Source organism: Oppia nitens, unplaced genomic scaffold (genome assembly GCF_028296485.1).
Source record: "Oppia nitens isolate AA-2021 unplaced genomic scaffold, nextdenovo-longstitch-racon4-pilon3 scaffold1_pilon_pilon_pilon, whole genome shotgun sequence".
Lineage (NCBI taxonomy): Eukaryota > Metazoa > Arthropoda > Arachnida > Sarcoptiformes > Oppiidae > Oppia > Oppia nitens.
The window spans coordinates 4,870,036-4,897,812 of NW_026533199.1; the positions used below are offsets into that span (position 1 = coordinate 4,870,036).

General features: G+C 29.0%; 1 protein-coding gene across 2 annotated transcripts; it reads left to right on the forward strand.

The window, feature by feature from the left end:
* Positions 1-445: 445 nt before the first annotated feature.
* LOC128952489 (delta-like protein 1) lies at positions 446-27,777 on the forward strand. Of its 2 annotated transcripts, none has more exons than XM_054297892.1 (10): positions 446-627; positions 13,234-13,661; positions 17,975-18,265; positions 18,665-18,734; positions 20,036-20,305; positions 21,923-21,983; positions 22,231-22,361; positions 22,508-22,677; positions 26,081-26,297; positions 26,448-27,777. In XM_054297892.1, the coding sequence occupies exons 2-10, from the start codon at positions 13,563-13,565 to the stop codon at positions 27,653-27,655; spliced, it is 2,517 nt and encodes an 838-aa protein (XP_054153867.1). In that variant the 5' UTR covers positions 446-627; positions 13,234-13,562; the 3' UTR covers positions 27,656-27,777. The 2 variants fall into 2 exon arrangements, with proteins under 2 accessions (XP_054153867.1, XP_054153868.1); XM_054297893.1 differs by lacking the exon at positions 446-627 and adding an exon at positions 12,653-12,711.

Sequence of the window (27,777 nt, forward strand, 5' to 3'; positions counted from 1 at the left end):
GATATTGTTTTTTTAGTATTAGAATTATATCATTTGCAATAATTAAAATATTGTAAATATTTGTGTGCAAACAAACATCAGAAAAGGGTATTTATCTTTTATATCATATAATCTAAGTATTAATTTAAATACTATAATTTTAAAAATTATAAATGAAATTAATTGTTAGTTTTGTAGAAACAATAAATAATATATTAAATATACAGTATATATGTAATGATATTTTGTAGAGAATGTGTACAAATTGTAATAATATAGTGAATTATTTTTTGAATGATTTACAAAAAAATGTAATTATTAAAAATATAATAATAAAATTAACTATTAAAATAAATATATGTCTGCTTTCTAATACATATCAATCAATACATATAGTATGTATAAATCTTTTTAAATGTGTGGTGTTTTTTAGATAATAGGGTTCCCTGTGCTCATTGGGGATCGTCCAAGTCTATAATGTCAAGGACAAACTATGATACACTAAGAGGCTTTTAGAGGAATGGGCCCATAAACCTATCCCATATATTTATACCCATAGTTTGGTAACTTATGGAGAGTACAATCAATATACTGTACTTTATTAGTCTCATACACTGGACATGACCTTCAGGGCACCGGCACCTTATGGTTAATAAGACTTTATTATATATCTTTAAAAATATAAAATTATTTTAGTCTATACTATATGTTAAAGTCTTTGGCAATAATCAAATGTCAAAATTTCTTCTTATTTAAGCATAGTTTATGACGAGTCAAACACCGGCACTAAAACTAATTACCAGTCACTCAGTCAGTCAGTCATTGAGTCCATTACCAGTTTGATACTTAAGTAGTCATACAAATACTTTATTTATTTTACTCATAAAGTTAATAGTTTTTTATTATTTCACTCATTCATTAACTGCTATTTATCTAAAAATATCGTTTTTATGACTTAAATCTCTATTGACATTAATTTGTATTTAGTAATAAAAATGTTATGTAATAGTATTGTCACTCATGAATTGATTACATATCTAAACATAATAATGATTATACAATATTATAGTATATATTCAATTATGGATTACATCTCTCCTACAATATATATATACAAATGAATACAATATGTTGATAAATCATAATGTATTTTACTATACTGTAGTCATTATCCAAAAAAGAGGTTTATTTCACGAAAAACTATATAATGAGTCAAACAGGTGTCGGTCACGCGTACGGCTCAAGCATTCAATTATGTTATAAAAAAAACTCTTTTTATTAAACAAAGAAATATAATCTCATTAATTGCAAGTATTTTGATTTGATTTTGACATTGATTTTATCAACATTTCTATTATTTCTTCATTTATATTGAAAAATAATTAAAATTAACATAAAGTCATTAGAATTTTTCATACATTTCTTTTTGTATTAAAATTTTATATATAATGTTGTAGTGTTATATGAAATGTTTCTACAATGTTATTTGAATTTATTAAAACTTTACTAATTTAGATATTTAGACATTTAAATTATGAAAAAATACTATTAAAAACTCAAATATTTTTAATAATACAATTGATCTGAAAAAACTAAGTATTATGTTTACTAATGATAACAATAATATTTACTATATATCTATGTAATTTTATATACTGTATTTAGAGATGGGCAAATAGAAAGTTTCTAATAAATTTCCCTGAGAAAGTTTCTAGAAAATTTCTCAGGAATAAATTTCTATAGAATTGTTACTTTAATTAATAATTAAAATATTAATACTAATATTTAATTATTACTTGTAAAAACAATGTATTGTTACATAATAACATATATCGAGAAAAACAAAATTAGCCATGGGGATCCCATAGATAGAAATATCTTTTAGAAACTTTCTAGAAATTTCTCAATTATTTTATAAATTTCTCTTTTTTGCCAACACTAACTGTATTATAAAAATATATAATTTATATTTTATATATTAATACAGTATATATATATATATATAGTATATTAAAAAATAATAATTTTTAATTTGTGTAATAATTAATTAAATAATTATTGCTATATCTTTGCTATAATAATAAATAGATATTTGTTATGCTTAGTGATGTTGATGGTTGTGTGTGTTTATGATAAGTTGATTGAGTTTGAGGCCAAACATGTGTTTTAGCTATAAATGTTTGCATTTAACACTTTACTTATACCTAATTGGCACCACATCTGACATCTTCGAGTGGATCTATTGTTATTAGTGGAGACAAAATAGAGAACACAAAGTCCACAAAACTTATTAATTTTCATTATATTTACGTTTTGTGTATTATTAAAGTTTTACCGTATTTTCAATTGTTTTGAACGATAATTAATAATTATATACAATATGTTATAATTTTAATATATAAATTTTATATAAGGCATGATGGTTTCACGCAATATCAATTATTTTTATTAGAGTATAAATATAGGTTTTCATATATACTTATAGTAAATGCATATTAATAGCAAATTCTTTATAAGTTTAATAAAATTGGTGTTTTAATATAAAGGTAACAAATAACTGTATAATTTATATATGTTTTATGGATATTTTTAATATAAAATTATATCTATTGATATTAAATATTAATTCATATAATAAAACAGTTTATTTTTTAGTGCAAATGTTAACATTGTTGTTAGTGTCAAACAACAACAACAATGACATTCAATTATAACATATTTAGCATAATATATGTTTTAAGTTTTCAATGTCATATATACAGTGTATATACAGTATATATAAGATGAATATGTGTTGCCATTTCTCATCCTTATGTATGTAATGGTCACTCTATTTGTCAGTTGAACTTTTGAACGCACTTTTTATTAGCCATTAAAAGATGATTTATATTATCGGAGACAAAGTTGTGTATTCAATGTCTTTCTCGACACAACAAAGTCCTGTCCTTTCATATGGTGTGTCTCCAACTCATATGTTGTGTTCACGGCATTGACAACACCACAGGAAAGGACTTTTCTGCTCAATGCCTGAGCAGATGTCAAGACTAAGAAGGTATAGTAAAGTATAGTTATATATATATTGTCCCTATTCTTGGGTTAGGTCTCTCACACACACATCTAAAAGGCACAGATCTCTCACTCACATCACATCTCAGTTCTGCTTTTTATATTACAAGAGCACCGGTAGAATAGACACTACTTTAGTGAACAAAAAATATTGTGTAAATGTTGAGCTAATGGAAAACAGTTTTCATTTTAAAATATCAAATATATTATAAATATACATATAATTTATTGTCAATAGATATCATTTATTATTATACAATTGTAGATATTATACATAATACAAGTAATGCAGTTTATTATTTTTTTTTGAAGTCACACAAAAAAATAAGTTATAAATTGTCATAATGATTATAAAAATAGCTTATACTGTAAAATACTATATTGTTAGTAAAAGTGGGGGGTTTTCATATTGTTTATTGATTTTTATCATAATAGCACTAATGTGTAAAATAGCAATAATAATTGTTTTCAGTAATTTTCTGTTAATTTAATATCATTGGAGACCAGAATGTGGCAAATATGTTATCTATAAATTATATACATTCTATAGTAGTATACTATATAATATTGAGTCTAAAAAAACTAATATTCAAAAAGTATACATAAATTTCGGTCAGTCGTTAAATTTATTTTTATTCATTCACTTACTATACATATCTTTAGGAATACAACATATGTTTAGTATTTAAAAATTTGTTGATATATACAACTAAATTCATGGAATGAAATGCTTTTTTAGTTTTATTTTCTATATATATTTCTCTTGAGAGAGAGAGAGAGAGAGAGAGAGAGAGAGAGAGAGTAATATCCGTGATGACTATTGCACAACCATTTCACATGTTTTGCCTCTAATTTTGAACTCACAGTGTTTTCCCCCTCACTTGAAGTATCGCTATTACAAACTAATGCAATATTTTATTTAATACAAGTGATAGTAGTTTCTGGTATTTCATTGCCACAAGTTTTTTAGCAGTAATTTTTAAAGTACATCACATTTATTTCTACACTACTATTGAAACATCAAAAGATGAACTCATATTTTCTACTTTAAAGTTTCTCCCAAAGGAAATGCTATTAAAAAGTATAGTAAATCTGGTGTAATGAATGAGCGAATATCACTACTGTATATGTTTTTTGACTGCAACTACAAGACCCCAACTTTTTATATATTTAAATATAGATATAAAATATACATATAATTTAACAAAAATACATGAATATCTTTAACTTGAGATTACTATAAATATATTTTATTGAAATTATTTATAAATATTGTCTTTTTATTTCAAAACTTATATATCATTTACTGTATATGTTGTTACTGTACAACTGTATGTCTTATAAGATATTTTATTATAACTTAGTACTGAAATTTAAGTCATACTTGTAATCTAAAAAAAATCATTTGTAAAGTAAAATACATTCAATATTATAAATATAGTTTCCAAACCTTCTCACAGACCTTTAAAATAAATTTCTTATATTTTTCCAAAAAATTAAGATTTTTTCTTTATATAAATGAAAACACATAATACAAGATGTTATGCAAAGATACAAATTTGTTTTTATATATTATAATACAGTGTATCCCATGACTGAGTGAATGTAATAATATTTTTAGTTTTAAGGGTTTTAAGGTTTGCTCACTAAAAAATCTCGTCTACTTTTTCACCTGTTTTCTCATAAGAAATATCAGAAAAAATTAAAACTTGATTCACATTTTGCTTCTACTCTACTATTACTACAGGTATAATAGTATAGTATTGTACATTCAATTGATTGTTCCCATTCAATAGTTTGATCCAGGGTGACCAAATGGTGACACAAATATACTTTAAATATAAAATACCGTATATATGATAGAACAATATAATATTATAATAAATTAAATGTAAAATTAAAATTAAATATTTATAACAAAAAAGTGAATAATTTTGATATATTAGTAGCCAATTAATTTGTTATTTGTATACATCACAAGTATATTACTTAAAATGTTGTATTTGCTAAAATCCAATATCCTCAACAACTGGTCGCCCTATTTGGACTAACTTGTAAAATGTTTATATATATATATATATATATATATATATGTGTGTGTGTGTGTGTGTGTGAGAGAGAGAGAGAGAGAGAGAGAGAGAGAGAGAAGTGTAACCACACCTAAAAAAGTACGGCTTTTTATGGTCGATACGTATCAATTGATTCATATAATATTAATGGTATAAATATATAGAAACTTAAATCTCTTCTTCATTCATAAGTTTTTTCCTCTCCCTGTTTTCGTACACAAACACACACTCATAGAGCACAGGACACACTCCCAGTGCTGTAAACTTGAGAAGGAAAGAGAGGATGAGTTTATGATGTATTTGGTGTGATTCGTGAGAGACAAACACATTATACACACAATCTTTGGTCAAACTTTTTTAGAGCACTGACTGTATGTCTCAAAGAAGTTGTCCCCAACATTGCGTTGTAGTGCATGTGTACAATGTCTCCGTCAGTTCCGTTCCTTCATAGCACCCGAATGTCAGTACCCATAGGGACTGCCATAGCCTATGTTGAGTGTCTTTTCTGGAGCTCGACTTTGACGAACTTCCTGTCCAGATGTCCTCTCGTACCACATGAAAGTGTGAACACCATTACATATAAGAGACTGCAATCAAGATTTATAAGTTTTTTCTTATGGTTTTATAAATTGACTGTTTTTATGTATTGACTAAAACATATTATAATAAAAATGAGTTATACTTTCTTAGTTATAATTTACTTTCTGTTTCTTCTCATTTCCCAAAACATTGATAAAAGTTATACATAATGGCCAACACATAAACTTCAATGTATTAAAATGTTTTATTTAATGCAACTCAATTTAAATATATGTATAATAATATAAATTTTAAAAATAATAGCCATTGAGTCCATAGAGGAAACAGTTGTCATTTCCCACGAGTTATGGCACATATAATATAACATATATATATATATATATATATATATACTGTATATATATTGTACTATAATTTATAACACAACTCTTTGCAGTTCCTGTTATTTCCATAGATTTTTATACAAACTTTTATATTAAGTAATGAAAAATTGTATTTGCAATTTTTGTATTCAACAAATTATTATATTATAATTCAAAACTATCTCTGTATAAATGATATCTTAGAATTTATAATAACATTTATATAAATTGTGAATTCAATATAATAGTAATAATAATATGATAAATTATTTTGTATGCAAAAGTGAATTTGTACAAAATATATTATGGCTTACAATTTGTAAGTTACAAATAATTAGCTTTAGATGTGGGACAACAAAATGTTTATTTGTTTATTTATACATAAAATGATTTAAAATATGTTTTGTTAAACTTTAATAAATAAAATTAAATTTTCACAACTTTATATCATATTGTATTCTTTTATCATATTTGTTTGTATTCAAGAGATAATGTTATTAATTATTATATTATTGTATTATATTTGCTTTATTTATATGAAAAGGTTATATAACAATATATTGGGTGGAGTTATATTTTATTGTATACAATATTTAAATATAAATTTTTATAAATTTGTTTTGTTATCTTTTTTATTAAGTTTACTTAAAGTTGCTTTATATTCATGTTATTCTGATTATTATTATTAAGTCTGGTATTTGATACTAATCATTAAAAAAATCTTTAAATTGTTATAATTGTTTTAATCTTTATTTAATATTATCTTAATTACAATGACTACCCCTTGAATATTAATTCATAGACAAATACTGTAAACATTTTTATTTTTAAAAACATTATATTATATATTGCAATATTATTATTTTGTTGTTATTGCACGTATTTCAATATTAATTTAAGTAAATATTTTTTTGCTAAGTTATCAACCAAAAAAATCTCTACTATTTAGTTACATTACTCATAAAATTGAAAAATATTTTGTATTACAAAAACACATTTAATAAACAAAACCAACAAATCTAAGACAAAAAGAGATACTAATCTTTTAAATAATTGGCAAAAAAGACATTCTTTAATATTTTAAATAATATAAACAAATATTTATTACTTTGAAATTTAGCGATAAAAGCAAAATATATAGATTTTAAATAAAACTTTTCATTTTTAATGATAAAGTGAAATAAAGAAAACTGACAAAACTTATTTTCAATTTAAAATTATATATAAATTTATATATAGTATATAACTTTTACATATTTTTACACAATTCATTGGTCACAACGTTTTAATTGTTGTTTTTTCTAACACTTAAATCTGATAATGATTTTTAAGGGAAGTTAAAAGTCTTCAATCAAAATACCATTTCCTTTCGTGCATTGCAACCAAATATTTTATATTCAATGCTCTGTTGTTTTTTAGTTGCCTTTTCAATGAGTGAAATGTCATTTCTCTATTGGGCTTTTCATTTGCAAAATGCAATTATCAGTTATACATATCTTTCTCTCTATGAGTTGTAGGAAACAAAGCTATTGTATTGATTGGTATCCCAACTGCTAAGTGTCATATCAATTGTATGTCATTATCAGGATCTCTCTTTCTCTCTCAATTCTATACAAAGTATATCAACTCTATAACTGAATTTTATTGATATGATTGTAAAAACAAATGAAATTTATTTTGTTTTGTATCGATTAAGTAATTTATATATCCTTATCATTACATAAATACATATCAGTTTCATAATATAATTTATAAATACTGTACATAAAGTGAGTAAAGCAACTGAACTTTGTATTAGTTGTTTTATTGCCATATTATGACTATTAAATTGATATCAATCTTTGTGAGACTCGTGACCAACCGTTTGCACAATTGCTTAGCCATAGCCACAAATCTTTAATATTGAGTACAAATACATGAGCACAATACAGATACATGTGGTAATCAGTGGTTATTATAAATATGTTGTAAGTTATATCACTAATATTATGATAACACACACACACACACCACTTGTTGGTACTGTATATATACTATACATGTAGTAAACTAGTATTGTTAGTTAAATCTTAAATACTAATAGTAAATGTGGTATCGCTAGTAAACACCAAAAGTCTTTACACAAATAATTATTAAACTAATAGATCTCTTTCTTTCTTAAACTTTATTAACCGTTCAATTATTTACATTTAAGACTAGACAACAAACACACGTAAGGCACAGATGGTTGTAACCCACCAACAAGTTTACTTATAATTGGGACAGACATGTCATGTATCGGAACGTGCAGCAGTTGCGAGTGTATGCTGCACCTCACCTAACTTATCAACCAATATATATTATATACTGTATATTAAATAGTATATATTGTATAGTACATACAGTATAGTATATACAGTATATGTGCAGCAGTTGAAAAAATCTTATTTTAATATATTTGCCAATTTGTGTTTAGCCTAAGCATACATATAAATAATAGATTTAAAAAAACTGTTTATATATTGTTGCAATACCGGTGCAAACAGACAACGGGCCACTTGTTATGCTGTCATCTCTCTCACCGTTTGGTCTCAAGTATGATACTAATTGTGATTCTACTCTCATGACTAATATATTAGTCTTTAATCGATAATCATAAGTGAAAGAGGGATAAGTGCGGTGATTGTATGAGAGAGAGAGAGAGAGAGAGAGAGAGAGAGAGAGAGAGAGAGAGAGAGAGAGAGAGAGAGAGACTAAGTGAGTACTAAGAGAGTAGTCCAGATGTATGATAGGGAAAGACTATTTTCTATGGTTACCAAAACCTCTGGTAACTAACTCTAAAGGAAATCTTTTCATTTATAAATGTCTTTTATTATGATTTTCCTAACAAATCCTTATTTTTAGGGTGAGGCGAGTGAGTCAGTGCTTCAAAAAAAAAACAGTGTGTATAGCAATGCAATTGTTTGACTGCATCTGCAGTGTTTGTTGCACTACTCATCGGACTCATTGGTAAAGTAACACATAAGGGGCTCATACTATATGTTGGAAAAAGAGGGGATTTCTCTTAGCAAAAGAAACCATTGAATTAGTGAGTGAGTGAGTGAGTGAGTGAGTGAGTGAGAGAGAGAGAGAGAGAGAGAGAGAGAGAGAGAGAGAGAGAGAGAGAGAGAGAGAGAGAGAGAGAGATTAGAGGCAAAAACTTAATGTGTCGGAAAAGTTGTCCCCGTTTTAGCAGAGAGTGCCGTTGAGGACATGTAGTTTAGACCCAAATGGATATCAGTGCCCGTCATAGACGACTCGCTTCTTATTTCTTTCACTTAGTTCTCTCTCTTTCTCTTTCTTTCTTTATTTCTTTCTGTTTTCTTTTGACTCTTATAGTACTCGTTGTGTTGTGTTTTCAGTGCTGTTCCTGTGCTGCCATAGAAAAGAGAGAGAGAAAGAGCAGCCGGTGTTGACGCGTGCAACGTGTTGTGTGTGTTGTCAAGACGCGTGCAATTGAGCCACAAAAGACAGCTGCTATTACTTGCTTGTGGACCAACATATTGCTGATTATAAAAATGGTGTGCCCCCTACACACACATACAAATATATATACAATATGCATACACGTGCCGTATATAGCAGAATATGTTGAGAACGTGTGCTGAGGCACTATTAAGAAACTTAAAAATTGATGGCACGTGCCGTCATTGTGCGTGAGTGTGTGTGCCTCTGATTATGAGACCGTCTCCTAAAATGTGGTCTCAATACGACTGCACCGACTCAACGATTTTTTTACATTCCTTCACTCATAACAACTCATTGCTAACATTAAAAAACATTATATACTATATATTATAGTATCATCTAAGATGTTAATGTCTTACTTATTGTTACTTTAAAAATCTATGCTCCAAGTGCTCTGTTATATAGTATTTTATCGTAGGTATTGTATAACTGAAACAGTTTTATTTTCAGCAATAAAGTTAACATATCATATATTAAAGATTTTAACTTAATTGGAGTGTACATACATTACATTACATTTTATATAGCATTAAATAAATTTTGATTTTTTTTGTTCCAATTGAATGTTAACAAAAAAACAGAAAGTAATATATTATAATATTGTTATTGAACTGATAAAGTTACTAAACAATATTGTTGACAAAAATTTTAATCAAATATTTTTTATGATATCTTAAAAGTACTTATAGATAGCGTATTTACATTACAAAAAAAATTATTTGATGCCAATAAGCAAATAATTAATTATATTTTTATTGTTACTTAGGTATTGAGGTTTAAATTTAGTTGATTGACTCATACACAAGGATACAGTTGCTTATAAAGCCGGTGTTTTTTTTGTTGATATAATGGATACATATATACGACTCAACAAATAATACTAAAGTGTAGAAATTGGAAGGAAAGGACTGTTTTTGGGAAACACTTAGAATAAAGCTTTACATACGATAATACAGTTTATTCCTGAGCACCGGTAGTTATACTTATAGCTAACTCTTATTTATTCTATTTTCTAATATAATTTTCATCATTTGCTGCAAACCGTACCAAAAGACTGTCCATTGCTTTTAAAAGCTCTTTTGAGGTATAAAAAGAAAGGAAGTGAGGAAATGGGTTGTGACTCCATAACTACACAAAGTCAGTACTAAAGTCTCCAGTCCTCTACTGTTTTCATGCATTTGTACTATAAGAGAGAGAGAGAGAGAGAGAGAGAGAGGCCAGAGTTTAAGCATAAGGAGACAGGTGTGCACTGGTTCATGGATGTGACAGCTGCTCCCTATATCTTAAAGGCCGAGGCACACACATATACATACACATATATACACATACATACATACATATACACACTTAACTCTCAAAACTCTGTTACAGGAAAGATGTGCGTCCAGTGCAGTGCAAAGTCCTATTAGTATGTGTTTCTATCGGACATATGTTTTATTTTATGTATTCATTCACTTTATTTTGCTGTTCATTGATTATCGGATAATAATTGGCACACATTTTTAGATTAACTCCAACTTTGCTTAAACATTGCTCTTAAAAACTTATTTTAGTTTTGACTGTTGTTTTCGGTTAAACTTGTTGTTCCTCTCAATAATACATTTTATTAACTTCGTTTATTTAATGTTTATCTCATATATATTAAGTCATGAAATGTAAAAAAATAAATTATTAGTTTTCGTACGTAAACACAGATAAAACATAGTTTTAACATAAATATATACACAACAAATGAACAGATTGTTAATATACTATATAATAAATAATATATGTATTAAAAAATAATTATTGTTAGTAGAAAAATTGAATTCAAACTAATCTAACAAATGTTTAAATTAAAAGCGTTAATATTCCGGTTGTCTAATCTATCGATCAATTATTGAAATATTACAATACTTTTTCTAATATATTTCTAACTTATGCTATATTATGATMAACGATATTGTATGTAATACTAATAAAATGAGTTGAATTGTGAGCCTCAAACTGCTGCCAATGTCCGGAATATGGGATAACAGATATTGTTTTGTAGTTTATTATGGATTCAATTTCTACTGTTAACCAACTCTTGAGTTTACAGAATATAATGGACAAAATAAAGAGTAGAGAATAGAGGGGAGAGAGAAAGAAAGARAGAGAGAGAGAGAGAGAGAGAGAGAGAGGTGAGGAACGGGAGATTTTTTTCTTAAATTTCGTTTTGAGAAACATATGAGTCGTCGCACACGCTGTATAATAGGGAGAGCATTGTATGACAACATAAGGCATAGGGAGACAACCGTACAGGAGATACGGCAAAGAACTGGTGGCTATGAATATATAGTGTGCTGTTGTGTAGTGATAGCTGCTCTTCAGCTCAGTTGTTATACTGACTGAGAGCTGTATTGCATGCGCTCAGAGGCGGGTCTTCACATTGGTTGAAAAGGTAGTCACTGGCAGATAGAGAGAGCCCGGAGCAAGATTTTGGGGTATTGTAGCTGTGAGAGAGCTGTGTCTGTGATAGATATTGTGCTACTAGTAGTTAGTGACTGTACCTCATAGCGAAAGGTTCAGCTCCGAGTGCTCTTAAAATTAAACTTCAAGAATATTATTGCTCATTGAGTTGTGTGTATTGCTATTGCCATTGAATATATCGTATGATAAGCCATACGTTTTATTAGACTTAAGAGTATAGTTTCCTCTCAACATATCTTAACCGTATGAGAGGAGACAGTCTATTATAATATTGATTAAGACTATTATAAGATATCATATAATTATAAATCATTATTAGCCGTGTTGTAGACATTTAGTTATATTTAATACGTTCAGTGCCACACAAATACTGGTATTTAACAAGTGATTCAATGATCATTGTTTCAATTTAAAAAAATCAATCATATTTAATTCATTTGTCAAATAGTGTTTTATCAATTATTATATAATTTAAAGTAAAATTAAAATAATATAAATCAACTAAATCAACTAAATCAACATTTACATATTGGATTATAATTATTAAATTTGATAATAATTATCAATAATATCGTTGTTGTCATCCATTCCTAGTCTTGATCTCATTTATATAAAAAAGTTTTTCGAGTTTAATAATAACCGATTGATCTCTTTTTAAATTGTGTTTCATTAGTAATAGCAATAAATAGCAATTGGATTACCTTTATTAATATTTAATTGTCTTGTATTGTCAATTTTGGACTAAATTATCGCAAAACGTAAGCTTTTATAACTTTATAATATATATATAATTTGTAATTTTATTATACTTATAAAGTTTTTGCCCAAAACTTTTTTGTCACTTACTTTCTGGTCAACCGCTGAGCGTCGCTATCATGCAATTAATACAGTACTTAAAAGTATTGTATAGTTATGTGGCTTTCAATTGCTTTAAGAGTATAGCTTATTGTATTTGATTGACAATTGATTGTGTAGTATATGAATGAGTGATTGAATAGTTTCAGTAGTAATGTATGGGAAATAACGTTTGGCTAATAGAGAGGAGAGAGAGAGAGTTTTGAATGAATGAGTTTTTCACTCATATCTCAAACAACACTTACTGTTAATAAGTATTTAAAATGTTTGATAAATCTGCTAATAATCTTCGCCACTCATTATATACTTATAACATGTCGTTAGGTATTATCACATATATTCAACAATACTTTATTAAGTTATAGCTTTTTCTTTCAAATATATATTCCCCGTATTATTACTAATAACTCAATTCATTATTATAGCAATCAATCAAATGCTAAGACGACTGACTGTCTCTCTGTAAACAAGATTTAAGAAGAAAAGCAAAAAAAGAAGAAGAGAAACAAAACTCATTTATAAGACACAAATCATTTGTGTGGACAACAAAAGTGGCCGATATTTGACTTCAACAATATATCAACTGAAGAAATTGTGTCCAAAAATATTATGTGTTTTGCTGTGAAAATTCAATTATTTTGATTCATTAAATTTGACGTGAATTTTACATATAAGTGATGTGTTGTGTTGTGTGATTTGAATCGCTATCTAAACCTACAGTCAGTGACCAATTAGCCAATCAGTGCCCTAAACAATGGCCCAGAAGAGGAATATGACAACAAGTCAAGTGATAATGCATTTGATTTGTAAACTACTGATAACTTTAGTTATTCATCAATTATGTCATCAAAATGTAAGTCTTAATACTTTTATTTAACTGTACTCTCAATCACTTTATAAACTAAACTTTAAGTTCAATCAAAGCATGTGTTTATATGTCCACTCATTAATGTCTGTGCCATACATTAGTCTCGTGTCTGACTAAACACATACAAATCCATCTCCATTTGATCCCTCGACAACTCATAGATATATATATATATTTATATTATATATTTGTTAGATGAGTCCAAAAGCTTTTATCGTGTGTTAAATATAAACAAAAAATATTTAATGTTTAGTTTAGTTTAATTTGTAGTCTTTTAAGTGAAAAGCCGGTTGTTTTTTGGACACGACATCACTTTTTCAACTAATAATAGTTTGTTATATAAAACATTTTTGACAAAACATTTTCTCACAAATAAATTTTGTTTTTCTTTCTCAAAGTTTATATTATAAATAATTAATGAAACATTCAAATGATTTCTCTCAAAAAATTTAAAGTCATAAAACATTTTTATATTTTTATTGAAAAATATATACTAATAGAAATAGTTTTGAAAAAAACAATTTCTATAAAAAACTATTGGTCTCTCCTTATCTCTGTATCGCTTAATTAGTGGTAAATATTTTTTATTTTATCAAATAGTTTTGATCACTATTTCGATCACTGTTCAGAAAGAGAGGAGAAGTTTAGTTGAAGTTTTAGTTTTGAATCGTTTTTTAGACAATATCTCAGTGTCTTTAAAGTGGACGACACTTTGAAAATGTTTTTTTTTTCGGTAGCATTTGATTGGGATTTCATATGAAAAATAGTGTTTGCCTTAAGAAAGAAGTCACACATATTGAGAATCATATGATAGTAACAGCAGTGGAAGTGTTTTGTTTAGTGCCATATAAGCCCTACAACAAGCCCTACTACCACAACATATAACTAATAGTAAAGACATTTTGGCCCAAAGCGTGGGAACGGGACTGACGACGTGCTTAACGATAGTTTGCTCTTTAAGTAGGAGCTCCTGCTCGGGGAACGATAGAGAGGGACAAACATACAGAAATCTTAAGAAAAAAGGTCGCAAATACACGACTGCCCCATACTATGTTTGGCCCCATATATTCCAATTGAGCGCACAGTTAGCCCCATCGTAATCATTGAATGGTTAACTTTATATGTGACACAAACTGTAAGGAGAGTGCACTTTAAGCTTACGCTTACGCCACCTCATAGTGAGCACAGACACAGTCAAACTCACACACACTGACATCACTCTCCCCATTGAAAATCGGATACTCTCTGTGACTGGTTGTGAGCAATCATTGAGCCGCTACTTCACTTCCTGTGGTGTCACTTATCATTATTATATGGTCTTACCTTTATATATATATATATATCTGTGTTTGACTATGTGTTGGTTCTCATTTATAATCACTTGAAATTAGACTTAATTTTAAGAAACTTACTATCATTGATAGGTATTCATTGTGTATGTGTGTTGTCTAAGTCTATTGATGTCGAGCACATACCTTCTATACACAACAACCTTAGAATTTTTGATTCCCTTTTTTATTACAACAAAAAAATATTAGATTTCTATTGAATAAAAAAGTTATAATTTTTATCGTAAAGTTTTTATGGGTTTCTATGTGTCTAAAAGAGATCGTTTTGATAATATTCTACATGTCTATCACTTGATTTACTCTCTGGTTTCTCTCAATATACCTTTACTTACTTTTTTTTGCATACCTTTCTATAACATACCAATAAGTTAATGGCAATTGCGCTATAATAGAGAGTGACTTTTATATTTTTCTCTTAATTTTCGGCTACACTTTGATGGTGACGGGCTTCTCATAACTTTTCAAAGTTGAATCAAATCCCTTAAGTTTTCATAGTGTAACACCATTGACTTTGTGTTGGCCAAAATCGCCCGGTGCTATTTTCTCTTAATGACTGTGGCTTATCTACAATTGCTTTAGGTTTAGATTGTTGACCATAACTTATAACCCATATAAGTCTTAGCCATATCACTATTAAGTGTGCTCAGGTATATTGATGTATATTGCCTTAGATATGTTGACAATATTAGACTACTGTATATATACAGTATATAATGATTGTAAAATAAAATAAAGTCTCAAGAGATCCTTTATTAGCGATTATTAATACATTTTAAGGATGTGTGGCAAACATTTACAACAATTTTTTGAATGTTTTAAATAGACTTCTATTGAATATAAAAAATGAAATAATAATTTTTCATTTTTTGAAGGATATTATTGCTGTTAAACTTAAGTGATGTCAAATAGTAAGCCATTCATTGAGCCATTAGATAATTCACGCGAATTATATTTTCATTTAAAACATTTCACTCTCATCTACCTGTTCTCTCTCTCTCTCTCTCTCTCTCTCTCTCTCTCTCTCTCTATATATATATATATATATATATATATATATATATGTGTGTGTGTGTGTGTGTAAATATAGTCTTACAACTTGCCAACCATACCAATGAGCCCCACAAATCATTTACTTTACTTACATTTAACTTATTTAAGCTTAATATATACCATATTTTTGCTATTACATGAAACGCTCTCGTAATCTTTCAATATACATTATTTTAGTGTATTTTAGACAAGAGTCTAAGCACATACACATACATACTGGTGCTTATTTAATAGGTATTTCCTCTTTTTTACATCAAGGGATGAGATAGTAAAGTGAAAGAAATATTACTTTGAGAAATACATTATATAATTTCATATATTATTATTAGTCAGTGAAACAAAAATTTATTGTCCGCTTCAATCGTTTTTATGGCTGCGGGCACTCAATGTACAAGTAGGCCGTCCTATCGTATACTGTATGCTACTATCAATGCTACTTGTTTTAGATCACATCCAAACACACTTTAACAAAAACATTGTTAAAATTATTATCAGTTACTCTTAAGTATAAAAAATTTATACTAATTTTACTCACAAAAAATTAAATTAGTCTAAATAACAGATACTCTTATAATAAATATTAATATTAAGTTGAAATTTTTGGTTAAGAAATGACACTTCATATGGAGTGGAAGCGAAAGTGAATAACATTTTTTTGAGATAATTTTTTAAGTTATGAGTAGTGCCGACACACAAAAATCAGATCTGAGGTCATGTCTTATGATTAAAAAATATGTGAATATTTTCTTTTGTGTTGAGTTATTATATTTTAAAGTTTTTTATGTTAAAGTAGTTCCCTATCGTTAAAGTATTTTTTGCTTTATTTCAAAGACTAATTTGTTTCAAAATAAAAGCACTGAAAATAAAAAGAGAGTCAAATAGCAAATCAAATAATACATAAGCAAATCATTATTTTCGTTGACTTATATTATATGGTTTGTATACTTTGTATATAAAGAATTTAGATAGTGGTCGGGTAGCATAACAGGTAGCACTAGAATTATACGGAAACCTACTGTAAAAATATTTTTTYGGTGCAATTGCTGGCTCACGAGCCATGCATTAAATGATGGGGAAAAGGTATGTTGTAAGTCATCAAAGACATGGTATCACTTCATAATACAATATTAAGTCTACTATTGTGGGCCACATATCTCTTATGTATTCATTTTGTTACTCAAAATAAGATTTTTTAGTAAATAATAATAATAATCATGAAAATTATAATAATGAGAACAAAATAAAAACAGTTTTGTTTGATTCACTCCCGATTTATATAGTGATTCTCAACTAATGATTAGATACCATACCTGTATGTATATAAATGCATGCACTTTGCAAGTCGTGGGATCAGTAGTACCTGTGCCTCACCCCTGCCTTCATGCCATACCATTTCATGTAGTGTTACTGTTTAATCCTAAATATTAAGATTGGGTTCTCATCTCTTCTCATATCTGCTAATATAAAAGCTTTTCTTCATATTTCTTATGATGTTTACGGCACGACCCGCTCCCGGCTATAGAAGTAAACCTCGAATTTGTTAATATAAGGGTCGATAGTAATAGTAGTCGTAGTAGTCCTGAGAGCGCCGGGCGGCCACACCTTCTTATACAAACACTTAAGCAAAGAGGGGGATCACTGATTGAATGGCAATATCTAATATTATAACATATTTTTATTATAATACATGTATACTATCATCTAATTCCTTATAAAAATTTCAGTATAATTATTATTGAAAGCCATAAATCCTTTTATTGATGTTTTTCGGTGTATTCTTTAATTAGTTTTTTATTATTTATATCATATATCCAATCCATCCCATGTCTACACTTCTCTTATTACTTATATAACAACATAGCATTAATTACTCATTTTTCTTGTCATATATATAATTAGGTCTCAGCGTCGGGTGTTTTCGAGTTTAGACTAATTTCATTCATAAATGATTTAAGTCGCGATGCCATCGGTAACTGTTGCGGGAATGCCATCAAAACGGACGATAATCACGAAGTATGTCAAGAAAAGTGTCACACATTCTTTCGAGTGTGTCTTAAGCACTACCAGACCAACATTGATCCCAGTCCTCCCTGTACTTATGGTGAGGTCATTACAAATGTTGTCAACAACAGTACCGTTTCTTTTACTGATAACGACACCATTCGATTCCCGTTTAATTTTTCGTGGCCGGTATGTATTAAATCCAAAACTCAATATACCTGTATATACCTGTTTATTATATAATATGACTTATCATTAGCCCAATTAGTAGTTTTACATCATTATGAGTCAGCCGTTTATAATTTGTTTGTCACAACAAAAACAAAATTTTATATTAAATCAGTTTTGCTTGAAATACACAACAAAAATCTATACTTTAATTAACTTAATTTAAACTTTTATTAATTATAGCATAGATTATATACAAGTATTATACAGTAGTATAGTTAGTATGTGTTTGTTTAGTTCTGAACAAAAAAAAACAAAACAAAAAGTTATTTTCCATAATATTATCGTTTACTTCTTACAATAATAATGCTAATAAATTTTTGTTATTATTTTGCTGTCAATTATAATCATGTATTGTAGGGAACCTTTTCATTGATAGTGGAGGCCTGGCATAACGCTTCTGCATCATCAATGTCCACATCGTCTCGAGGTATGTCTGACCCAAAAGGAATTTCCACTCAATTTTTCTCTCACTTGAAGTTTACTTTCAATTAAGTTTACTTTTTATGAGTCTTACCATTACTTTACTTAAACTTTCAAATGAGTCAATTTTGTCGATGATATTCAGCCTTTTTCTCTACATAAGTGTATAATATATTCGCTTCTATATTTCATTCTACCTGTGCTGTGCTCTGCTCTCCCTTTTAGTCTTTCAGATAAAAATTAGTTAAGCGTCTGCTTTCATCAGACATTCTCTTTCATTTTGTCTCTGAATATCTCCTCATAACTACCTGAGCACCAACTGAATACCTGAGCAACAAGTGCTCTAAAGTTTTTAATGTATCGCAAAACGGAACAAACAACAAGTGCTGCTTTAACTTTATAATAACAAATTAAAAAGTAAATTATTTTCAAAAGAGCGAGAAATAAGTAGCAAAAAAGGTTTATAATTCATATCATATATGAGTGTAATATTGCTTTTATACATAATATTATAAATATCTGATATACAGATATTTGTGTTTCACATAATATGATAAATAATATTTTACTACTGTATATAAATTGAAACTCTTATGAATGTGGGAATGAGTTGTGAGAAAATAAGAGACAGAATGTAGTGAAATATATCAGTGCATAGATCCAGTGTTGAGAAGGGGTAAACACACCGTAAGATAGAGGGCTCATACATGTGAAGCAAAAGGGGCTCAACCGGTAGAGAAGGTCTTCACGTCTATCATATCCTTTACTATTTGGTGGCTGCTGTGCACCAGTAGTTGAAATATTCACACAGCAGTTGGCGATGAAAATTACTGTCTTATGTGACTACAGGTTCTCTCTCTCTCTCTCTCTCGTCTTTAGTCTCGTCCATATCACATATACTCACACACATAGACACACCGGGGGGAAGAAGGCGGGTCCTTAACCGGACTTTTTTCTCATAGCGAGACTAAAAGTTCAATTTTAGCTCAAAAATTGGATGAAACAAAAAATAAAAACATTTTTTTAGAGTTAATTCTTTCAAATGTTCGTAAATTTTTAGTGCCTTTTGCTTAACATTTGCTTAATTTTTTTCTTCTTATGTTTTTACTGTGAGAAAACCAAATGACTGCTCTCTCTCTTTCTATCTTTCTTTTTGTTGCTACTAATGGCATACCTGTGCGACTCATTTGACTGTTTTCATTGAAGGCTACACTCATTTTATTTATTATTCTAACGTCAATCGATAAAATCGATATTAATTTAGTTAATTTATATTTCTTTGCTATTAATTTGACACAAAACCAATAGCCGTGACAAAGACAATGACCCGAACTTTGATCACACGTCTGGCAATGTCTCGGTATCTTAAAGTGGACTCCAAGTGGACACAAAAGAGTGCACTCAATAACCAAACTTCACTAAACTACTGGTACAGAGTCACGTGTCAGGAGAACTATTTCGGTGACTACTGTGATGTGCTCTGTAAGGCCAGAGACGACAAGTACGGACACTTCACATGTGGTCCTAACGGCGAAAAGCTTTGCTATCAGGGCTGGTACGGCAACTATTGTGAAAAAGGTATGCTTACAACTAAAATAATACCAGTCCATGCATATACACATTACCCACATAAACAACCACTTGATATAGCATTAACTGAGTTAAGCAAAAAAAATTGTTTGTATGTTATGGTCATTGATTATACTCTTCTGTATATTGCTGTCTACCCACAAATACTACTACTTGTTTTTACTACCAGTTTTTTCAACCATTCCCTACATTTGACATTATATTATTTAGTTGATATTGTTATCCATTATTCATTAGATAGGATACCCACAACAACTGACTATTATAGTAGATCTCATAAATGCAATCAATCTGTATTAAAATATATTTATGACTTATTAAATTGTTATAATATATTTCACTATAAAAACAATGCATTATTAATATGAGAATTCATGATTATAATTTTTAGTTTTTTTATATAATACGGTATAATGTTATACAGTACATAATATTATTTAATTAAACATATTTTTAATATTTAATATAATTATTGTAAAGCATATAAAATCAAATAAAAAAAAGTTTTAGTGTTGATTATTTAGAGATTAAGTTTGTTTAAAACACTTGAACTGTTTTTTATATGTATTTCATATGACAAAAACTCAGGTATAATATTGAGCTTACATTTGACAATAATGACCCATTGAAGGGAGGAATAGGTCATTGCTTCTCAAACTACAAATCTGTTCAATTTATTTATATTATTATTATTACTTTTTTTGTTGTCAAAAAAGCCAATTCTATGCACACATTATATGAATACAAGAGCCCAGCAGTGAGTTTGAGACGACCTAACCTTACTTTACTTTACCCGACCCCTGGATAACCGTCTTTTATATTCTTAATCAATTCACTTCAAGACAGGCCAATAATAGTGTATATGTTTGTGTTTAAGTATATACTGTATATATATATATATATATATATATATATATATATATATATATATATATATATATATTGTATTAATATATTTTGTGTTTATTTTCACGAATATGTATTTTGTTGTTTGAATTTTGAACAAAATATAGATTTTTTCCCTAATAATTTCAGTTATTAATTCAATGATCTCTTTTTTACTTAGTATTCAGATAAATATTTTAATTTATAAAAATTATATTTTTTATGTAAGTTAAGAAACTGTATAATAGTAAAAGATGTATACTATCGATAATAAAGATAATTGTGATGGAAATAAATGTATTAAAAACTTAATTTCCATGTACTGTATGAATTTATTTAAATATAATTTTTATTTTAACTTACAAGTAATTTTATGATTCAAATTTGTTGAGTAGTATTAAAAGTATTTTGAAGTTTTGATACAAAAATATAGTAATCTTATGTAACATACAAATAATCACATTATATTTAGTTAGGAAATCAATGGCAAAAATACAATCTATATATAAATGTAATAACTGTGTGATTGATGTTTGTATTGAATCGTATATCACTTGATCATAATTTTTAATGCATATCAAGTATATTATTTAATAATGCATTAGCTGTCAATCAATTGTCTGATAATTGAAATGTAAATGTTTATCACTACACAAACTATTAAATAATTGCCATTTTTTAACTTTTGTTTTATTTGTTTTTTAATTACAATTCAAATAGCAATCTGTAGGGAAGGTTGTAATGCCACGAATGGCGAGTGCTCTCAACCCAGTGAATGCAAGTAAGTATTGAATTAAATAATAATAGTTATGTTTGAACTAACTTTCCATCTAATTCTTACTATTAATACTCTACACTATACTCTATCTCCCTTTCCTTTCATGAATGACTACTTGTGTAATCAAATTGCAAATAGAAATGTATTTAAAGCTGTCGTTATATTTACTATACATTTCTTATATTACTAAGTAATTTGAGACGAGAAACATGAAAATAATTATATATTTTAAACTATTTTCGTTAAATAGTTGTAGATATGGATGGGAAGGCCATAACTGCAACCAGTGCACCAAATACCCGGGCTGTTTGCACGGCTACTGTTCCAAGCCGTGGGAGTGTTTGTGTGATGAGGGATGGGGTGGATTGCTCTGTAATCAAGGTATGTATTTATCTCTCATTTACTACTCCTTTGATGTCAAAACATTGTATTATTATTATTTGATATGAAATGTTTTGTATTTCCTGAACAGTAAATGACATTTAAATTAATGTTTTTACCTGTTTTTCAATGTCATCCCTAAATAGATTTGAATTATTGTACTAACCATAAGCCGTGTAAGAACGGTGGTTCCTGTACTAACACTGGACAGGGATGGTATACATGCGAATGTCGTCCGGGATATACCGGCAAAAATTGTGAACAAGAAGTTGATAGTTGTGCCCAAATTCCCTGTGCTAACGGAGCCACATGTAAAGTAAGTGTTCATTAAAAATGTTAAGTCAATGGCATAAACATGAAAAAGATGTCAAACCATTAAGTTTACTGAGAACTGAATTAACAAAACACCGAATCAATACTCAGTATAAATATGAGGCACTAATGGAGGGACAGGTGGCTCAAGGGCTCAACATATATATACGGGCTATACATAAGACGCATTTAAGCACACAATAACACACAGTTATCTCTATTTTTTCTTATATTTTTTTTTTGTTGATGTCGTCCTTTCTTTAGCTTAATGTCTTGTGAAGTGATGACCACTGTTTATAAACAGTATATATAAATTGTGAGTCCAATAGATTGGCGGCACATCTGCTGCCCTCTTAATAGTGTGTGTGTGTGTGTGTGTGTGTGTGTGTGTGTGTGTGTGTGTGTGTGTGTAGCAAATTGATTGCTTGCTTTTATTTCAAACTATAAGTGAAAAAATTGTTAAAAAGAGTCGAAATTGTTTGGTAATAAAATTGACGCAAATTTTGTATTATAAATGTCTTGTATTTGTTTCGCAAAGACAGCTGATTATTGTTAGATTTAAGAAAATAATCCGTTTAAAGCAACAGCATAAGCAGCTGCCTTACCGGTGCTTTCAAATATTAATATATCAACTAATGCTACTTTGATACTTTATATTTGTGTTATGTACTCAGTTGCTGTCAATATGTCTGTCCATCAATTGTCATGTCCAGTGCTCTCGGGTATCATCTATTAGAGTACAGCCATCGACCTCACGCTGCAAACAAATAGCAAATTATTTTCGCATTTCTCTCAATTTATAAGTACTTGTCCTCAACTCGTGAGAGATCTATCAGATCCATAACAATAAGTTTATTTGGAAAATAAGTTAAGAAAAAGAAATAAGTTTTTCAGTAGTCATTGCTTGTTAATATATTAAAGGCATAATATAGCGAACCTATAGCCCCGAGAGATAGAGAGATACCCGTCCACTAAAGTAACAGAGCGTAAAATATTTGATAATATATTTTATTATAGAGAGTAATCTTTCAAAAACTATATATACCATTAAATAATAGATTTCTGAGAATCTGGTGTTTGGAAATAAAGTGGGGAACTGGATATTGAATGAAGTGCTCCACACATATCTATCGGATGATAGGATTGCGTGCACTTCAATGTATCAGTCAATTATGGCAACGAAAAATTTCTAATCAATTCGCATCTTATATCATATATTTATATTGTATGGATGTATGTATGTATAAGTTWTGGCTTTAATTGAAAGTGAAAAACGCGATTTGATTTTTTAAACAACAATTTGAGTGCAAACATCAACAACACTCACTMTATTAACAATGACAGCTCTGTAATAGACTAATAAATTGAGTTAATTTCAAAGTGCATAATAAAAATAGATTCAACTAATGTATAATATATGACACAATAGTTTTTTAGTTTCAGTATCTCAAAGGCATTTCTAAACTATATATTMAAACTCATAATAAAAACCATTTGAAAAACGTTAGTCTTAAGCGTTAACACCTCTTTCCTCATAAAAATTAAAGTGTATTAAATATAATTGTAAAAAAGTTTTCATAATATTTGAATAATGACAAACAATATGAAACCAACTTTTTCTTWAATAACTATTTTTATTATGATTTCATAGTTATTGTTGTGTTTAGTACTCGACTATTAAACTCTTAATTTCTAGTCTTTCTTTGTGATTATATATACAGTATATTTCATTTGTCTGTATCTATRGTTGGTATGTGTGTTGACTCCCAGTAAAACTCATCTGAGTTATGCTTAAGATATTTAAACAAATGATAGATATGAAAAATAAGTATTTATTTTTATAAACAATATTATGTAAAACCATTGGCATTGGTTTATCGATAAATTTATTTGATATTCTGTATAATACATTATTATGTATTTCTTATAGTTATAATACTGTAATATTATTATAGTTATTGTGTAAATACGATATGTTTATTATAAAGTGATCCGTAATGTTGATTCTCACATCAATTGCCTCTTAACTGTGGTGTGYTGTCAACCGATAGCATCATTATTATCAATCACTTTACTATATAGTGACTGGAAATTCATGTGATATCAGTGCTCTTGAAGTGCACGTGTATGAGCTTAGCGCACAACTAGCAAAACAATCACATCATCTATTTTGGATGAATTAATGTGGGCGCATACCTACCCTTACCTATTCAATTGAATCAATACAAATGATGCCATAGTATTCATAAACACTTGACTTTCTTTTTATAGTTTACTTTTGAATATAATAATGTGATCTGAAATACATGTCCTCAACATTATTATTTGGCTCTTAATAGTGTTATTCGCATACAATTTATGTTTTTTAGTGCCCCAAAGGCACACACTTGACAGCACTCTTTCACGAATATATAGCCCGACATACCAGTGCTCTCTGCCTTTATTACAACAGTCTAATGGCACTCAAATAGTTAACATTACAATTCTATTCCTATATTTGTTATACATTTTGACTTTTTTTGTTTGTATTTCAAATGTCTATGTCTTTACTTCTAATTTCTAGACTATCTCTGGTTGTGTTTAATTATCTGATAATATATTGTATAATAAGTTATAAGCAATTCTTTATAAACAAGTTTTCTCAGTTCATTATAACTATAAAAGCAAAATACATAATATTTATTAAATGATTTCCGAGAATAGCAACGAATTTTCTTTTAATTGACAATTAAAAAGATAGAAAAGTCTATCATTTATTTCGTTCATGAATTTCGATACCCATTGAATGAGTTGTGAATAATTGAGTTGTTTTTGCTTTAAATGGATGGATAATATTGGATATACAGTTATAATGAACTTTAAATGTATATTAGGCTTTCAAATGTTTTATATAAAATGCATTTAATGTTATTAAGAGACAACTTTTAGGTATTAAGGAACAGGTAGTTGAATATTTGCATTAATATGTATGAAAAAGATTGGGTGGCATTGGCTTTAATTCCGATACGTTTATGTAACCATTGCTCGGCATATCTGCTAATAACAAGAGATAAACAATTGTGAAGTATAGTTAATGAGGGATTGAAAACATTTTTTATCTACTTGTTTACCACTTCAGTCATAACAACAAAAACAGGAGTTATGTGTCTTAAATAAAGAGGGAAAACGCCCACAATATTTAACTTTTTAATTTAGTACTAAATATAAGAGCGCCATTAGTATAGCCTACTTTTGATAATCAAAAATCGGTTTGACAGTAGTTGTCATGTACTTTAAAACGGATGTCTTTCACACACTGGGAGCCAATACTTGACTCCCAGAAAGGCAAACATCAAAACATGCCATTTGTTGAACAACTTTCTACTTTTCTATACATAACTAATAAATTATTGTTTTTATTAATATAGAGTACGACACCAAACAACTATACGTGTGAGTGTCCATTAGGATTCACTGGGAAGCACTGTGAAATAATGGCCAGTGCCTGTCCTAATAATCCCTGTGCTAATGGGGGTACTTGTGTGGATGGTCCGAGCGGTTACTTGTGTATCTGTAAAGCCGGTTATGAAGGCGACAAATGTGAGGTCAAGCAAACTGATTGTGATCCCAACCCGTGTTTTAATGGTAAATAAAGTTTTTGTTATATATTTACTGAATATTTATTAATATAGTGTTTAGGAAATATAAATTATAGGCAGTTCCTGTTTATACTTTTTATATATAAATATGTGAAAATATATATTTAAATATATAATATTTTCTATTATATTTTAGGGGGCAGTTGTATGGCCACAGATGATGAAAGCTACAGCTGTCAGTGTAAGGCCGGCTATACTGGCGATAACTGCGAGATAAACATCAATGACTGTGAAGTGAATCCGTGTCTGAATGGTGGCACCTGTATTGATGAAGTTAACGCATTCCGGTGTTTATGTGTTCCGGGATTTGTTGGTGATTTGTGTCTCATTGATGTCGATGACTGTTTGGCTAAACCGTGTTCTAATGGAGGAACTTGTCAAGACTTGATCAATGATTACCAGTGCACGTGTGCTCTGGGATATACAGGCAAAGACTGTTCCGTCAATGTCAACGACTGTGAGTCGAGTCCGTGTCTTAATGGCGGCACTTGTGTTGATAGAGTGCAAGAGTATGAATGTCAGTGTACTGTTGGYTATTCTGGACAACGATGTGAGCACTCATTGGTTATATTTAACATCGAAAGCAGTCTCAACAACTCGACTCCATTACCTATGACTGTGATTGACGGCGAAAGAGCCGAAGCTCTCTCATCAAAACAGCTTATTATCATTGGCTTAGTGTCGGCATCAGTTCCCTTGTTGGCCATTATAGCCACCATTTCAATAATTGTGTGCAAACACCATAAGAGTCGACTAACGAAACAAAGTAAGAGAGACGAAGAAGAAGCCCGTCGTCAAAATGAGCAAAATTTTATGACTTCTATGAACAACAAGTGTACAGAAGGAGGGGTGAGCTTAGCACCGGGTGCTAATGTGATAGTCAATACACTGGACAAACCATCTTTCCATTCATCACTGAATCATTTAAATCGCGGCAAAAGTGCGACTCTCAGTAAATTAACAAATCATGAGATATATGACTCAAAACAAAATATAATTTATTCAAATCCACGAATGTCTGTGAATGAAAAGTTATCGGCGACTAACTATCAGTCGCTAATAAAGACTAAATCAAACAACAATTATAATAATAATAAGTTGTTAAACACTGAATTATCTCAGAAAGCACTCGGAGGTGGTGTTRGTGTGTCCTTTGGGCCACAAACAGCCAAAGTGCTGGTTGATAACAGGCCTCACTCTGTTATTGCACAACACAATGAAGTGAACAACAGTCGGAAAAATATTGTGGATCTCATATATGACAACAACAATCTCTTAAATGTTGTCAATCAGTCGCCAAATGCCAAACAACAGGCTTGTCATACAAATCATTGCCGGTTTTAGAGTGACTTAGACTAACATATAGAGTATTATAGAACTGTTGTATATGTTTGTTATGGGATCGGTATTACCCGACTTCTATATAACAAACAAAATTACTATTTATTATTATTATTATTATTAAT